The 19,230-nt window shown below is 41.1% G+C and overlaps 1 protein-coding gene across 1 annotated transcript in view; it reads left to right on the forward strand.

Annotated features, from left to right (window-relative positions):
* Nucleotides 1–1,160: 1,160 nt before the first annotated feature.
* LOC139469420 (disks large homolog 5-like) overlaps nucleotides 1,161–19,230 on the forward strand; it is a 63,382-nt gene continuing 45,312 nt past the window's right edge. The window contains 4 exon segments of the mRNA XM_071251584.1: nucleotides 1,161–1,807; nucleotides 4,091–4,162; nucleotides 5,817–7,175; nucleotides 15,188–15,404. Of these exon segments, the coding sequence (XP_071107685.1) occupies nucleotides 1,516–1,807; nucleotides 4,091–4,162; nucleotides 5,817–7,175; nucleotides 15,188–15,404 (1,940 nt within the window). The 5' untranslated portion in view covers nucleotides 1,161–1,515.

Here is a 19,230-nt window from a genome sequence, read left to right on the forward strand (position 1 = left end):
TGTGCGGAATCTACTCTGTAAGATGGGTACCCGAGCGTGCTGTAAATACTCATGGGTAACCTCGACATCTTTTTTTCACTCATCGTATGTACACAAGAGCAATTGCTAGGCAACCGTGAATCATAACATGATGTGTTCAAACAACAGGGTGAAATATATTTAACTTTCATTTATCACACAGTCAGATTAAATCAAGACTTAGTGTTTTCTTTTATTTCTAATTGGTATGATGCAGGTCACGTATGTGTAGGAGCTGTTTAGGTGAGTCAGTATCCTTATACAAATAAGAAACAAATCAGTTCCACTCTGACAAAAGTTTGCGTGATGGAGGGCCATTATCATAAATCTTACACATGTAAAGAGAGTGACGTCATCCGCGTGTGACTCACGTGCTTATATTTATGGCTCGATCTTACAGCACAATAGCAGTTGGTGTAACTTTTACCAAATCAAGCAAAATCCATTTCTTCGATGAAATCTTAATTTCTTTCTTTATAAAATTGTCTTGATATGATAAAAGACACGTCATACCTTTCTTGAAATGATTAATGGTATTCCAATGTATATAATAGTTGGCGTGAAATAAATATCTACGGGTATATTGTCTTTAAATGCGACTAATTTCCCATATGATTGGATGAATGAATGTCTTGCTCATCTGCGGCTGTATTCAATATATGCATCTTAATCTAATCACTTAATGCTTTAGTCTTTCTGTGAGCAAGGAGTGTATCTTTCCTGTTATGACAAACATAATTGTCCTTGTCACAGTGGGACTCACTTTTGTGCAATTAGTTTGTGTAGTTTGTTAAAAATAATATGTTATACTCTCTGCATTGATACTTATGTATATGTTTCAAATGATTAATTTGGGTGTCTGAACACTGAACACATTTTCATTATGTCGCGGGTGCTCTACCGACTGACGGGATTAACTAACGCGCACCTGTTAACCTATTTTTAAGAGTTAACTCCCTTGCAGAAGATTTCCATACGTCATGTCGTAAAAATCAAGGTCAAAATGCGTGAATTAAAGTTTTAAATATCTAACAATTTATAAAATAACTTTAAAAGTTGTGAGATGTTATTCACTGCTACTATATTTACTATTTTAACGTTCAATTAATTTGACCTCAACTCTGTTGCCATTTTTGGAATGTCAGCGCAGCTCGTCAATATGGCGCTTGCTAAATAGCTTATTTATCAAGTCGTAGCGATGTAGCTGTATTCACGGCTAACTATGGAAAAGGACTTTGTAAATTGGCATTTGATTCCAAAGTTTCATGGACGATTATTCTGCACCCCAGATGTCAAATGGTTTGCAACTATCACTGTGAACCTCGCCTGTTTTCAATTTGCCTGTATTGTTTTCAATCGATTTCTTGTAAAACATGGCCGACTTGTGTCTCCGAACTCTTACAAAATGATCAATTATTAACTTCCCCCGATCATAAGTCGGACCGAGGTCTTGGTCGTTGTAGATCTGTTTCTTTTGTGGCTTGATCACGGGATTCAATGATGGATGATAAGCACAAGGAACTGGTCGCGATGCACCGGTCGAAGATTGTACAGACGGTAGAAGTTGACAAGTTGCGTCCTTACCTGGAGAAGGGGGCGCAAGTGCTAGGTCCGGACGAGGTCGCCGAGATAGAAGGACAGTCCTCTCGGATGGCAAAAGTTGAAAAACTCTTGGATGTTTTGTCTGTGAAGGGTGGACCAGCTTATGAAAACTTTTTGCATGCTCTAAAGAATACCTACCCACATTTCTTCGACGTTCTGTTTATGGGAGGTAGCTCAGGATTGGCAGGTAAGAGTTGTAAACAGTCATCAAAGCAATGGGAGTAGCACAGTTTGATGTAGATAATCACCACTCGGGGATGTTTTGGTTATAAGCTGACTGGTTTGTGTTCTTTGTAAAATGCTTAGGAGCCATAGGGATTATCATAAAGTATATATGATGGCTTGCCTAGATGGTTTCTCACTGTGTCAATAGGCTATATCAGACGGAAAGTAGGGTTATCTAGAGAAGAAAATGGATATTATTGTTATGCTTTCTATTTCCCATGACATGTTAACGTTTAAGAGAGTCAAATAAGTCCACACATTTTAATATGAAGCCATATATAGTGATTTAAAGTGGACACGCCCACCCTACACAACCTTAAACTGGCCTCATTGAGGGTTTAGGTGTGAACTGAGATGAGATACAGGTCAAGTGCAGGGACGGTTGGAGGCAGGGTTTGATATCAACAATAGTCGACTGTAAAACATGTGACATTGTCTTGTAGTAGAGCCAGTTTTGTAATAAATAATTTCACACCTTTGACACATTTTCAAACAAAGATGATATGTTGTTTACATTACATAAAAAATAATATATTTAAGGTTAGGATGAAAAAATAGCATTGCAGATTTTATTAATATGATACCGAAACACACAGAACTTTACTTGCAACTCAAACAGGATAAAAACAATCAGTTGTCTATCTATCTGATGACTATGCAATTGATTGGTGTTTATGATATTTATCATGCTAATAGTCCATGTAGGCTACAGTTATTGATCAGTGAATGAAATTTTATGATGGAATTATTTGATAAAAGAACACTGATAGACATCCTTTCATGTTCGGTGGAGTTTTGTTATTTTCCCTACGCTTTCTTCTTATAATCTATGGGTGCTTTGTTTGTTATGTATCTGTTGGATATGCATATGAACGTAAGCATTGCTGGCTTTGGACAGTATGTGCACAATCGTTGAGATTTTGGAAAGGAAATTATATTGATTATGAATTGTGTTGTATATAATCCAAGCTCTGCCTTCTGGTTGTTTGTAGTAATTGCCCCCTGTTGATTGTTGATTGATAATATACATAATATATGTCAGTGTGTGACATTTAGAATCATGTGCCATAGACTGTCGGTCTATAATATTTAGAGGCACAATCGACAGACTGGATAACAGAACCATTAGGATTGACACTCTTTGTTATTACTTGATTTAGGCAATATGTGGGATGATACTTGGCACGAGCCCACTGGGTGATTGAGTTGATTTGTCTGATGGAGGCTGGAGGGCCAGCAGAATCTCAAACATTCTGGGGGTGTCCATATATGTAATGTCTATTCTGGCCAGTAAATGTTTCAAGTTATGTTGCATCCCTGCTACAGAATATTAGCAACTATCAAAGGATGTGTTATATTTTACTTTTGCACTATTTATAAAACTTTATAGTGCAATGAACATAAAAAGTGACAAATTACTTTAGACTCTGTTTATTGTCACACATTGTACATATATATCTTCAACATCGTTGATATTACAGGATATTACAGGATATATATGATCATACTGGGAATATAAGATCAGTGTTACTGTTCTAGAAGTTGTGTCTACTGTGTACTAGGCATGATGATCATCATTCATATTAATGTTGATGGTGGGCAGTGGGTAGCCTGAAGCTTGTCACGCAGCGGCCTGGGTTCGATTCACCATAAGGGTAGCCTGTGCCCCCGTCTTCACCTACTCACTCAGTATTGTTGGGAATCAGTGTCAGATATTTGCCGAGTTATGTCACACAAACCTATTGAGTTACTGAAGATGTATTTCCTTCATGTTTCATATCATCAGAGTTGTATCCCTTAGTCATGCCAGGAACCTATGATCGTGGTTTACAATCTTCATTTGCCCCAATTACGTTTCTAGGTTTGTCAGCACCATACCCATGCATGTGGATTTCACTAAAGTGGTTAACATCTGAGACATGCATCAATTTTGGACAAATGATTTCAGGCAAAGACAATCTGACATACATCAGTGCCAGGACTTCTTTTATGCCAAAATAGGTAAATGAATTATTGAATGCATGTGGTTAGATAAGACTGTCAGGAGAATGTACGTGTGAGAAGGTGAAGACAGTCGTGATGCTAAATGGGAGAATGTTCTCATGGTCATAGAGTAGCCTCGTGGTTAACATGGGTAAGGTGAATGCTTGTCATACTGATAGCCAGGGTTTGATTCCCCAAATGGGTACAATGTGTGAAGCCCATGCTTGGTGTCTCTCAATCACCAATGCTGTTTTTGTTGCAGATTCCAGATCCACATCGATGACATCTGACTCAGAAGATGACGTACAGCGCCATCCCCAGCACATCCAGATAGGTGAGTTCGCCTGGAGAAGGTATATGGTTCTATCCCCAGCTGCGGCCTCAAATACATTAAAATATGGTACTTGTTGTTACCCTGCCTGGCATTTAGTGTTAGGGATAAAAGAAGTACTAGTAGGCTTTGAGTCAGTATTCTGAGTCTGAGTGGGGTATCCATGGATGTTAAACAGCAGCAGGCCTTCCTTCTCTCTCTCTCTCTCCCTCTCTCTCTCTCCTTCCCTCCCTCCCTCTCTCTCTCTCTCTCTCTCTCTCTCTCTCTCTCTCTCTCTCTCTCTCTCCCCATCTCCCCCCCCCCCTCTCTCTCTCTCTCTCTCTCTCTCTCAATCTCTTAATCTCTCTCTTTCTCTCTCTCTCTCTCATATTTCGGTGGTATACATGAAGATAAGTTCGTACTTGATTCAGTCATTATAACAATTATAGAATACACACTTAACACAACTTTTAGACCCCAGAGACGACTGTCAGTTCCTCGAGATGTCTGTTGGACATGAAAAATGATACATTTGACAAAATATCTGTCTGCCAAAAATGATCTGAAGCATGTGGTAACATGTGGCTACAGACAGAATAGACGGAAGCTCAGAGACTTTAGTCATCATGATATCAGGTCTTCCATAACTTCCATGACAGGTTTTACAGCCAGTTGTGTTGCCAGTTTGTCAGCCCTGTTCTGTTTATGTGATGACACCACATGGAGCCAGATGGGTACTTCTGACGTCTTTTCAGTTTGATGGCATCCGGTTAAGCATATTAGGTTTAGACTGACATTTAGTCCTAGAAATATAGTTATCTTATTTATAAATATATGTCTACAAAATGAAAAAAATACAATCCAAATGGAGCCCAGAACAATCCTTAATTTCAGGAGCTAGAGGCAATCTAGACTTGCCAAAGCATTCTAGACTTGAGCTGGACTCCTTTTTCAATTTTATTCTTTAGGGTTTGGGTAGGTTGGTCACTGATATCTTGGGTAATGTTTGTCCTCTGCCTCTGCAGTTTGAGCCAACAACTTGTTCAAGCTCCTTTCATCCATTTGCTAAAGCATTTCACACATGTTGAAGCTAAGGGGTCCTGGTCATTATACTAGTGCTGAAAATGAAGAACCTTTAATGGGAACCTTAGTTCAGAATGCTGTATCCAAAGGCCTCCTAGTTCGGTAAGGATGGAAACTGGACTTTTGAAGTCAGTTTAGCGCCCTTGCTTTGGAAAGATTCCAAGGCCAAAGGAGGCCACTAGTTTTCTAACGCTGAAAGTTACATGGATGTTTGGGGGAGAGGTTGTCTGTGGTTAAGGTGTTCACATGTCATGCAGATTTTGATTCATCTTTGGAAAGTGTTAGTCCTTTATATCATAACCCTACACTTGGGGAATGAGGAGACGCCCGGATAAAGGACCACATTGGAAAGCATGAAGGATCTGAGAACTTTCCTTAATTTTTAGCACTGTGGTACAATATGTTAAATCAATTCTTGTTATCCCCACCTGTTGTTAACATTGGTAAAATTGACACTCACTCAGTCACAGGCAATAATATCTGCTTCTATTCAGTTAATTTTTAACGCTGATGTACAAATGTTACACCCATTCTTGGTATTCCCTGACATAGCTAAAAGTGACACTCACTCACCATACTCTCTGCTTCCATTCAGATCCAAGTCGGTCCCAGGAGATCCGAGATGCCCGCCTGAAGATCATTCCCTCCAGTCAGTATGAGATCGACAGCACCGCCAGCAGCAGCAGCTACCCCACCCTCTCCCAGAGTCCCCTCCACCACAGTCTGCAGTCTCCCGTGGAGATCAAGGTGTCGGAGAAGTCGCGGGACTATGACTGGCTCAAGGAACAGTGTGAACATGCAATCAAGGAACTGCAGTCCATGAAAGGCCAACACGCTCAGACGGTCACGCGGTATGACCAAGCTACGAAGGAAGCTGACCATTACCGTAACCTTTACAAGACGTCTCTCACGAGGCAGACCCAACTGACAGATGAAATACATTCTCTGAAATCAGAGAACCTGGATGTGTTGAGCAGAAGCAAGAAGCTCGAACAGGAGGTCGGCAACTTACACAAATTACGTGAAGAAGACAAACAAGAAATCGCTGAGCTACGCATCCAGTATCGTAAAGTTTTGAGCGAAAGCGGTTCCAGTGAGGTGCTAAATGAAATGTATGACACGCTGTTAGATAAGTATGAGACTCTGAAGAACAACTATGATCGTCTTCGTGAACAGTATGATGATGTCGCATCATCCCACGGTTCAAACAACAGCCGACTGGAAAAACTGTCCGAGGAAAATGAGAGTGTTCTTAAAAAGTATGAGGAGATGCGCATCGAGCGAGACATGGCTATTACAGACAGGAATGGCTTCAAACAGCAGTGTACGTCTGCCATTCGGAATTGGAACCAGGTGCTGAATGAACGGAAACAGTTGAACGAATCTTTAGCATTTATGACTCAACAACGAGATAAGTATGTGTTAGATTATAACCAGGCACTCGCCAAACAAATAAATCTGCGGAAAGAGAAAGACAGCCTGCAGAATGAACGGGATGCCTGTTACAGCGAATATCGTCTGATAATGTCCGAGCGGGACACTGTGCATAAAGAGATAGAACAGCTCCACGACAAGCTCGTGGAGGTGACGAAGAAGGTAACTGTGCTGGAGAAGGACAAGAAGAGTGCGGAGGACCAGGCGGAAACGCTAAAACGTGAGGTTGCGTCTGCTCTGCAGGATCGGGACAAGTGCCGACGTGAGTGCAATGATATATCAGGTATGAAACACGAACTGGAGCAAGAGCGTGATGTGATTCAGAAGGAATTTAGTCTGTTGACACAAGAACGCGACATTGCGCGCCAGGAACGTCATCAGGCTCTTGAGCGCATGGACCACATCATTAAGGAGAATTATGAAATCACTCAGAAGAAGAAAGCAGAAGAGATGGATCATGTTGCCAAGGAGACAGAATCTCTGAAGAAGCAGATTGAAAAATTGAAGCAAGACTTGAGTGGTGAGTATATTGTTAGTTTCTAGTGCAGCAAGGTGATTTCCAAATTGAAATTGAGGTTCACCCAGAAATTGGTTCTTATAGAACAAAATTGTGAAATCGGTAAATGACCACATGAAATCAAGGAGTACTCAGTACATTATATCTAAACACACAGTTTTAGGTTTACAATCACTATGGCAATACAAGGGGTCCAATTAGTGGCAGCAGCAATAAATAGTAGTCCCCTAGAATTAATGTAAGTGCTTTCACACGTTCACACATGCTTTGGACCCGGGCTGTCTTTGTTGTTGAGCCCACAATAGTGTTGGAAGTTGGCAGGAATTTGGTGTTGTCAAACAGGTACCAATCTACACTTGGCAAGGAGATAAGATGCAAGTTTAAAGGCCACAAATCGTCCGCTTGTTACTCATATATGTACAGCCATTCTTCTTGAAACTGTCCTATCCTGAAACTTCTTCAATGACCCAGTCTGCCTTTTGGTGTTTACACAAGAGCGATAACTCGAAACGTTCGCTGCTGCCGTCTGCACTTGACAATTTACTAGTGCTTCTATTGTTTGCTGCCACTGAAAATTACTATAAATAAATTTACAACAGTTTCTACTGCCACCATGGCCACCGGCCACGCAAGCAGAAGAAAATAATTTATGTACACACAAGACTGTAGTCATCTCATTCGTGCGGCTGGGTCGAGGAATTTATCTGAATTAAATGGAGATTCAGTACACTGCACCACTGAGGATGGCGCACCTAATCCTGCCAAATATGCTGGGGTCTGTGACTGTTGGCCCAGTTGAACTTGTTGTCCTGCAAATGTTCTTATGGCCCGTTTTCAGTGTTAGAAATTGACACTAGTCCTATTGTCCTTGCCAAACTGCCTAAAAGTTAATGCATCATAAGGACTAGTAGACATTTTCCTTTTTTATGGGTTTTACTAGGTGTTATCATTATAAGGACTAGTAGACTAGACCTGTTAGCTTCTAACGCTGATTGTGGATTTGACGAGCCCATGCCTCAAGATCCCTTGAAACGAGTGTATCACGTACAAGGCCACAGCACAAGAGGGTCCCTGTCAGTTGCAGGCTTCATTGATAGGAAATATTAGTATCAATATATATCTACTCAATCTATCATGATATATTGATTAATTTTATAATTAATTATTCTGTATGTGTGTTGATGATTATTAATTATGTAGACCTGCAGTTGATCCATGTAATGCTAACTATGAACTAAACTGATCCTTCAAATGTTAAAATTAAGATTTCTGTCTTCTCATTTTCCACCTTTTCCATGGTAATCTTAATAAATGTAATCATTTCTGGGGCACTGAATTATTAATTGAGTATTGATGCTCATAGATTTGTATCGATACAGTATAGACTATATCAATTTATCGCTATCATGATACACATCCAGATACCAGACCACAGACTGGGCTATCATTTTACTTGCAACCCTGAAGCGTAATTACATTTTAACACCCTTACCATGCAAAGCTTGCTTTACAGTTACACACTACTTACCTGGAACCAATCACGTATCTTGTATACTGCATGGTAAAGAAATATTGGAGTTTGCAGCAAAAATACCCATGATGCACTACTGATAGGGATGTCATCCTATGTCATGGTGTGAATGTATCAATACTAGGGCTGGCTGTCGATATAGATCATAGAGATCGATAACCGCTAACTAAATATTGATCAATTATCAATATGGAGAAATAACTTCAAGCAAATATCCAAGAATATCCTGAAAAAAATCAACATATTTCACACCACTGATGAGCAGTGACATATTTATGCATAGATTACTTTGTGGACGTTTGAGATATAACAATTCAGATGCTTCTCGTCTTTGACAATTGATGTGATTGACAATAGCAAGTCTGTTTTGGTAAATCTAAGCTTTACTTCACAACAATAGTTTATGTAAGTTGTTATCGATGACAACAACTGCATATCAATAAACGTTAATATTTCTTCTCATGAACAAACATTCTGATTATCGATCCTTTTGTCCAGCCCTAATGGATATGTTTGTAATGTAGATCATGGATTGATACAAAGTTGTGAGTATATGTATGAAATAGCAAGATCGAGCAAAACCTCAAGGGTTCCATGCGTAAAGGTGTCTGACAATACACCAAAGTGCTGCCTCATAACCCTGGTTATTGTTATTCTTATTATCATAGATGTATAGTGACACCTGCAATCAAGTAACATGCTATCAGAATATATAATTTTTAGTAAAATATTAGTTTACAATTCTATTTTTTTTTATCATTGCATCAAAATTCTTTTCCATTATATTATTTGGTATGTTTTAACTTAATCACCGGTAGATTGGGAGAAAACGTGTGTGCAACTGATTGCGATTTCCGGCTTAGTATACGAGACCATACGCACGATAATCTTAATCCTTGCATATAAAACAAGCCTACCATAACAAGAAATACAATCGAAATGGTAAATCATCATGTCTATTGATGTTTAGAATCGAAATTTATCATTTTCATTGACAAAGTTTGTTGTAACATTGTTGTTCACCAGAAGCGATACGATGTAGTTTTTTAACCAACGTAAAAATAGTTTGATGAAACTGTAACCTTTACATGGGCAGACCCTTTTCTACAGACTCTTTTTTCTGGTCTTCAAAGTTTGACTTATCTACAGTCAAATTCTGTAGTTGTCATTGGACTCGAAACATGCCTAACATCGTGAAGTTTACTGCTGGTTGTCTCCCTGAAAGTGAAACATGTGGAAATCTTTATTGATAATCATAACTGAAGTATATTTAGAAACTGAGTATAATCATAGATCTTTTCCTCACGAAACTAAAGCGATACTTGTTGTTTTATTGATGGCAACTGTACACGATCATTGCCAGAAACTGACAGGCTGCCTCAGATGCAGGCCGTGTTCATGACCGACTGAGCATGATGTAATGGTGTACACCTGAGAGGCAACAAACTTTAGTTATGGACTTACTCTATCATACATTAGTCGTTTTTGCAATGGATAATTGTTATGGATGTCAAAATTGAGGTTTCATCCATGAATTCATAAGTTTCTCCGCTCCATGTTGAACATGGAGATTGCTAATCTGTCATTTTAGTATTTTGTTATGATGAAGGACGGTTGCTTCTCAGCCTTCAATGTTTCAGAAATTGGTGAGATTTTTGTCTGAACATTTACATTAAAAAGCATGTTTTGAAGATCCTCTGGACTAACATTTAGACTATGAAATCACAATACCCTTCTTGACTCTAAAAACAAAAGAAATAATTTCCCCTATTCTGATTTCATGGACTGTGGAATAGAGCTAGCTGGAGCTGGCTAGAGCTGGCTAGACTTGCTTTTGTATACATTTTTAGATTGTTTGTTTTTTCATAAAATAAATATGTTCCACAGTCATGGTGCAGGACTAAAGATCCTCAGACATTGTCGGATGTAAATAGTGCAGCCTGCATGACCCTGAGGCCCCCTGATGTACAACACTGCCTGTCTGGTACACCTGCACTCTTCACAGTTCAGTGACCTTGTACACAGTCAGGCACAACGCCCAGGGGCAACCTGTCACTGGGCCACCTGGCAAGTCACCAGGGCGTGTCTGCTTGCTGGTCCTGGTCCCCAGGAACCACATGGGCAATATACCCGTGGAGAATACGTCTTCAGCAACGCATGCTTGCCATAAAGAGCGATTATGCTTGTCATAAGAGGCGACTAAAGGGATCGTGTGGTCAGGCTCGCTGACTTGGTTGATGCATGTCATCGTATCCCAATTGCGTGGATCGATGCTCATGATGTCAGTCACTGGATTGTCTGGTCCAGACTTGATTATTTACAGATGGCTGTCATATAGCTGGATTATTGCTGAGTGCGGCGTTTAAAACAACAAACAAAGACCAGATATAATTTCAGTGTTTCCAGTAGGCATTGAGTGAGTGAGTGACTTTGTTTAAACTTGAGGCCTATTAGACAGAACTGTCCCTTCCATCATGAAACAAGAATACACTCATCCCTCTCACTCTGGGTTCTGGAGATACCATAAACGTACCCACAAGTCAACATGAAACAGGCGTGTTTGTGATCTTACCCCCGGATATGTTTAGTGTGTAATAATTCTCTCATTGAGTGTTTGTGATCTTACCCCCGGATATGTTTAGAGTGTAATAATTCTCTCATTGAGTGTTTGTGATCTTACCCCCGGATATGTTTAGTGTGTAATAATTCTCTCATTGAGTGTTTGTGATGTTACCCCCGGATATGTTTAGTGTGTAATAATTCTCTCATTGAGTGTTTGTGATCTTACCCCCGGATATGTTTAGTGTGTAATAATTCTCTCATTGAGTGTTTGTGATCTTACCCCCGGATATGTTTAGAGTGTAATAATTCTCTCATTGAGTGTTTGTGATCTTACCCTCGGATATGTTTAGAGTGTAATAATTCTCTCATTGAGTGTTTGTGATCTTACCCCCGGATATGTTTAGAGTGTAATAATTCTCTCATTGAGTGTTTGTGATGTTACCCCCGGATATGTTTAGTGTGTAATAATTCTCTCATTGAGTGTTTGTGATCTTACCCCCGGATATGTTTAGTGTGTAATAATTCTCTCATTGAGTGTTTGTGATCTTACCCCCGGATATGTTTAGTGTGTAATAATTCTCTCATTGAGTGTTTGTGATCTTACCCCCGGATATGTTTAGTGTGTAATAATTCTCTCATTGAGTGTTTGTGATCTTACCCCCGGATATGTTTAGTGTGTAATAATTCTCTCATTGAGTGTTTGTGATCTTACCCCCGGATATGTTTAGAGTGTAATAATTCTCTCATTGAGTGTTTGTGATCTTACCCCCGGATATGTTTAGAGTGTAATAATTCTCTCATTGAGTGTTTGTGATCTTACCCCCGGATATGTTTAGAGTGTAATAATTCTCTCATTGAGTGTTTGTGATCTTACCCCCGGATATGTTTAGTGTGTAATAATTCTCTCATTGAGTGTTTGTGATCTTACCCCCGGATATGTTTAGTGTGTAATAATTCTCTCATTGAGTGTTTGTGATCTTACCCCCGGATATGTTTAGAGTGTAATAATTCTCTCATTGAGTGTTTGTGATCTTACCCCCGGATATGTTTAGTGTGTAATAATTCTCTCATTGAGTGTTTGTGATCTTACCCCCGGATATGTTTAGTGTGTTATAATTCTCTCATTGAGTGTTTGTGATGTTACCCCCGGATATGTTTAGTGTGTAATAATTCTCTCATTGAGTGTTTGTGATCTTACCCCCGGATATGTTTAGTGTGTAATAATTCTCTCATTGAGTGTTTGTGATCTTACCCCCGGATATGTTTAGTGTGTAATAATTCTCTCATTGAGTGTTTGTGATCTTACCCCCGGATATGTTTAGTGTGTAATAATTCTCTCATTGAGTGTTTGTGATCTTACCCCCGGATATGTTTAGAGTGTAATAATTCTCTCATTGAGTGTTTGTGATCTTACCCCCGGATATGTTTAGAGTGTAATAATTCTCTCATTGAGTGTTTGTGATCTTACCCCCGGATATGTTTAGAGTGTAATAATTCTCTCATTGAGTGTTTGTGATCTTACCCCCGGATATGTTTAGTGTGTAATAATTCTCTCATTGAGTGTTTGTGATCTTACCCCCGGATATGTTTAGTGTGTAATAATTCTCTCATTGAGTGTTTGTGATCTTACCCCCGGATATGTTTAGAGTGTAATAATTCTCTCATTGAGTGTTTGTGATCTTACCCCCGGATATGTTTAGTGTGTAATAATTCTCTCATTGAGTGTTTGTGATCTTACCCCCGGATATGTTTAGTGTGTTATAATTCTCTCATTGAGTGTTTGTGATGTTACCCCCGGATATGTTTAGTGTGTAATAATTCTCTCATTGAGTGTTTGTGATCTTACCCCCGGATATGTTTAGTGTGTAATAATTCTCTCATTGAGTGTTTGTGAGGCACCCACAGGATTGTACTTCTTCAGGTAGCGTGTGAAAGGGAGCTTGACATGTTTACATAATGGTGTGATCCCCCCTCCTACTCCGCTGGTGAACAGGTGTTTAATGTGATTGGGACCAGTGTTTGAAGTAATTTAGCTCCCCAACAAGACAGTCGGGGAGGTGACCATGGTGACCCAGAGTGTTGCCTGTCCATCTTCAAAATTACCTGCCTGCACTCAGACATTATAAATATTGAAAAATTGAAAAAATTAAGAGACAAATCAAGTCATAATTCTGTTGAAATGATGCAAACAATTATTTAGAATCAACAAGGAGTTACAATAAAACTGAAAAGTAAAAAAATATGGTAGTCTTAAAATTACCTCCCCAAAAGTCAGGCAGGTTGAGGAAAATTTCATTCACCCCAGCAGAAAAGTTGCCTGCCACGGGCAGGCAGGCAGGCAGTTATTTCGGACTCTTATTGGGAAGGGTCTGCCAGCTGGATGTCTTCTGTACAGTGATATAGTAAGGACAGGCAGCAACTCTGTCACCATACCTGCTCTAGGTACTTAACGATATATATGATTGAAATAATGACAATGCAATGTTAAATTGCAACTTAACTCACTCTAGGTACTTAGTGCATGTCATGTCATGACATACATTTCTGTGAAATATCCCTAGATGTTGAAATGTGAAGTTATCAGAGACCCTTGTGTACATACACAGACGTGCAGATAACAGTTGCACTGAGTGGCAGTTGGCCCTAAACATGGATGATACATGTTTTCACCAGGTTGCATGATCATGATATGGTTGCCTTGCAACCACTGGTTTCGTTTTCCCAGACCTGACCAGCAGTACTGTCCTCCCTTTCAGTTGATGAATTTGATCATCAATTCCCCGAATCATGAGATTCCTAGCTGCTCACATTGCTCTGTCCAGTCTTACTGGCTAATGTCACCCCACCCCACCCCACCCCCCACATATACCCCCACACCCATATCTCTCCCCCCCACCCCCACACAAACACCCCTCACCGCATGCTCTAGCAGTGTTCCAATGGTTGCTGAGTAGGGCATAAAACAACATTCAGTAACTTGCTAATGCTAAGTTTTCAGCTGGCCTTGTCCTGTTACATCATTGGTGTTTGTTGTCTATCAGTCTCTCTGTTAGCTCTGAACCTAAAACCCTTCTTCAAAACACTTCTGAATGTACCAAAACCATATTCACACATTTTATTATCCCAAACTGGCTACCACATGTGATACTGCTTGGGTTAGATCAGAGCCATATCTCCTATGAGATACAGCTACAATGAAATTGCATCACAATGCTTTGCCCATTGTGACATCATTGGTTACCATGACGTCAAAATCAAATGATATTCCTATTCTCTCTGCCATTGAAGCAGGTTAGCTCAAGACACTGGTTATTACTGTTTACAAATTGAAAAATAAGAAAAATGATTTTGGATGATAAATAGAATCTCACCCTTTTGTCTTTTGATAATAAACATTTCAACACTTGTTGATAAAAGTTTAAGACTCGGAAAGCATAATATCGACCCATGATATATATATTTGATATCAAAAGACATATTCTACAAGTTCCTGGCTGCAGGAGAGTAGACTTCACGTTATTTCCAAGGCAACAGTGCAGTACGGTCTGGCAATGCTCCAGGGCTCAGTACACACAGCAATCTTAGTGAAACAACTGTCGTACCTCCCAACATAGATTTGTGATAATAAGATGGCATTGTGTTAAAAGTACCAGATCTGATGACACATGAAAGCTCTGATTCTCTTCACTAAAGCATTGTCGTAAAAGGCGACTAACAGGATCGGGTGGTCAGGCTCGCTGACTTGGTTGATGCATGTCATTGATCCCAATTGCTTGGATCGATGCTCATGATGGCACTCACTGGATTGTCTGGTCCAGACTCGTTTATTTACAGACCGCCATCATATCATAGCTGGAATATTGCTGAGTGCGTCATTATACGACAAACAAACAAACAAACATCATTGCCTTTGTTACTTCAGATGCTGCCCAGGAGGCTGAGATAGCTAAGAAACGACGTGATTGGGCGTTTGGTGAGCGTGATAAGATTGTGCAGGAGCGAGAGAGTATCCGCACGCTGTGTGACAACCTGCGTCGTGAGCGGGACCGCGCAGTGTCAGATCTGGCTCAGGCCCTCCGAGACTCTGATGAGTTGAAAAAACAGAAAAATGAAGCTTTCAAGGAACTCAAGGAAATCAAGTAAGTAACAGATGATGGATATGCATTTTAGTTCAGAATTATCAGTTCTCGAATTATCATGATATTGTCTTTTCTGCTCTGACAATATTCAATGTTGTCGGTATTAATAGGATGTAAAAAGTGTAGAACAAAATATTTCAGGAGATATATCACTAAATACCTGCAAATTATGCTCATGACTGTTTGTTTGCCACAAGAATTGTCTTGACATATGAATAATTATATACCAATTAAGCTGTTCAAATAATGGATTTCAGATACCTAAGCTTCAAACACATATTTGTTTTAATATAACTCATTATGCCGAAAAACTTTCGGATATTTGCACATGAGCCTTTAAGTGATTCTCAATGTTGATTGGTCAGTTGAAGCGATATGATGCAATCATGCTTCATTGTTGAGAATGCAGGCACCTGATGGACAAGTCGTCTAAGGCACTGTAATTCGCAGTGCAGAATTGCGTCTCGTGGGCACGCCAGAAACCTGTGATTGTGGGTTCAAATCCTGGTTGGCCTAGGTTGGTTTGTAGGGTTGTCAGCACCATGCCCTGGGATATAGCCATCAGCATGTCCGTCTGTCCGTCATCACATTCCAGAGCAGAACGCCCAAACCGTTGAATATTTCTGGATGAAACTTGGTATACAGATCAGTCTAGTGATGAACTGGTGCCTTTTGATAATTTGGGATTTATATTTTTAACATATTTTGTGTTTTCATGACGACATTTTCGACTTTTACTGAAAACTAAGGAAGTGCTCGTTTCGGGAGCAGAACTAAAAAAACGTTGAATATTTCTAGATGAAACTTGGTATACAGATCAGTCTAGTGGTGAACTGGTGCCTTTTGATAATTTGGGATGTTGAAAAATACTGAACAGCGTTATATCTTTTCTTCACTGAACTGAATGTATCCATTGGCTATGGCTATAGTGGGGTATAAGCAGCCAAACTCCATTTCTGCACCAGAAAGGGAGGATATGTCATCTCATGATGGCTCTTGTTGTACATCGACCTTTTAGGTCGTGGGTATATAGTTATACCAAGGTTCCGTCCGTCCGTCCAAAAACTTTGTTTCTCATGATTTTCCTTAAACTATTCAGTGGATTCATCTCAAACTTAGTACATAAAATCTGTGTCATATGGAGGGGTGCAGTTAAAGAAAAAAAATGTTTTTATTAATTTTCCCTATTTTTATGAATTTTTCAAACCCCAACCCTATCCTAGCTATTTTAATTTGAAACTACTGACACACCAGGCGGGTTGGGGGTATTAGTGAGCCGCGCTCACTTTTGCCCTTGTTTATGAATGAATCTAATGCAACAACTATCCACTGAACACTGGGATAAAGTTATGTTTGCCTTTAAAGTTTTCCTGGTGTGTTTCAAGATAGAGCGTAGCACTTTTGATAAGTGAGGACAGCGAATGTGAACCAGAGTGTTCACACCATTATCAGGAATCTCACTGTTTATGTCGTATCAGTTGTAAAACATGTGTAGTGTTGTTATATGCTCTTTTATTATATTGCACTCATTGCTTGGTTGTGTGTGCTGGTACTTCCTCCAGTCCAGCTGTTGTGTTAGTGATAACACCCCATTACTGGAAGAACAGATAATGTAAGCTAGCTTGGTGCAAACCTTTTACGGAGTGCGAGGTTGTTGAAGTCTGTACTTTCCTACAACCTGTTTAAACAATGAGGATGTTCAGGGACTCGGCCGACCTGTGTGTGGTGTGAGTGATGTGTGTTCTGGGACACAACCTAATTGGACCATGGAGGAGTGGGATGGGGTGGGATGGACAGTAGAGTGTGGACAGAAGAGTGTGGACAGTAGAGTGTGGACAGTCCAGTGTTGGATCATGGAGGAGTGGGATGGACAGTAGAGAGTGGGCAGTAGAGTGTGGACAGTAGAGAGTGGACAGTAGAGAGTGGACAGTAGAGAGTGGACAGTAGAGTGTGGACAGAAGAGTGTGGACAGTAGAGTGTGGACAGTCCAGTGTTGGATCATGGAGGAGTGGGATGGACAGTAGAGAGTGGGCAGTAGAGTGTGGACAGTAGAGAGTGGACAGTAGAGAGTGGACAGTAGAGTGTGGACAGTAGAGAGTGGACAGTAGAGTGTGGACAGTCCAGTGTTGGACCATGGAGGAGTGGGATGGGGTGGGATGGACAGTAGAGAATGGGCAGTAGAATGTGGACAGTAGAGTGTGGACAGTCCAGTGTTGGACCATGGAAGAGTGAGATGGGGTGGGATGGACAGTAGAGTGTGGACAGTAGAGTGTGGACAGTCCAGTGTTGGACCATGGAGGAGTGAGATAGGGTGGGATGGACAGTAGAGCGTGGACAGTAGAGTGTGGACAGTCCAGTGTTGGACCATGGAGGAGTGAGATGGAGTGGGATAGACAGTAGAATGTGGACAGTAGAGTGTGGACAGTAGAGTGTGGACAGTCCAGTGTTGGACCATGGAGGAGTGAGTTGGGGTGGGATGGACAGTAGAGTGTGGACAGTCCAGTGTTGGACCATGGAAGAGTGAGATGGGGTGGGATGGACAGTAGAGAATGGGCAGTAGAATGTGGACAGTAGAGTGTGGACAGTAGAGTGTGGACAGTCCAGTGTTGGACCATGGAAGAGTGAGATGGGGTGGGATGGACAGTAGAGTGTGGACAGTAGAGTGTGGACAGTCCAGTGTTGGACCATGGAGGAGTGAGATGGGGTGGGATGGACAGTAGAGGGTGGGCAGTAGAGTGTGGGCAGTAGAGTGTGGACAGTAGAGTGTGGACAGTAGAGTGTGGACAGTCCAGTGTTGGACCATGGAAGAGTGAGATGGGGTGGGATGGACAGTAGAGTGTGGACAGTAGAGTGTGGACAGTCCAGTGTTGGACCATGGAGGAGTGAGATGGGGTGGGATGGACAGTAGAGGGTGGGCAGTAGAGTGTGGGCAGTAGAGTGTGGACAGTAGAGTGTGGACAGTCCATTGTTGGACCATGGAGGAGTGAGATAGGGTGGGATGGACAGTAGAGCTTGGACAGTAAAGTGTGGACAGTCCAGTGTTGGACCATGGAGGAGTGAGATAGGGTGGGATGGACAGTAGAGCTCGGACAGTAGAGTGTGGACAGTAAAGTGTGGACAGTAGAGTGTGGACAGTAGAGCTTGGACAGTAGAGTGTGGACAGTAGAGTGTGGACAGTAGAGTGTGGACAGTCCAGTGTTGGACCATGGAGGAGTGAGTTGGGGTGGGATGGACAGTAGAGAATTGGCAGTAGAATGTGGACAGTAGAGTGTGAACAGTAGAGTGTGGACAGTCCATTGTTGGACCATGGAGGAGTGAGATAGGGTGGGATGGACAGTAGAATGTGGACAGTAGTATGTGGACAGTAGAGTGTGGACAGTTCAGTGTTGGACCATGGAGGAGTGAGATGGGGTGGGATGGACAGTAGAGAGTGGACAGTAGAGTGTGGACAGTAGAGTGTGAACAGTAGAGTATGGACAGTCCATTGTTGGACCATGGAGGAGTGAGATAGGGTGGGATGGACAGTAGAGTGTGGACAGTAGAATGTGGACAGTCCAGTGTTGGACCATGGAGGAGTGAGATAGGGTGGGATGGACAGTAGAGCTTGGACAGTAGAGTGTGGACAGTAGAGTGTGGACAGTAAGGTGTGGACAGTCCAGTGTTGGATCATGGAGGAGAGAGATGGGGTGGGATGGACCGTAGAGTGTGGGCAGTAGAATGTGGACAGTAGAGTGTGGACAGTCCAGTGTTGGACCATGGAGGAGTGAGATGGGGTGGGATGGACAGTAGAGTGTGGACAGTCCAGTGTTAGACCATGGAGGAGTGA

The sequence above is a fragment of the Haliotis cracherodii genome, unplaced genomic scaffold, assembly GCF_022045235.1.
Source record: "Haliotis cracherodii isolate W230 unplaced genomic scaffold, xgHalCrac1.p SCAF_2, whole genome shotgun sequence".
Taxonomy (NCBI): domain Eukaryota; kingdom Metazoa; phylum Mollusca; class Gastropoda; order Lepetellida; family Haliotidae; genus Haliotis; species Haliotis cracherodii.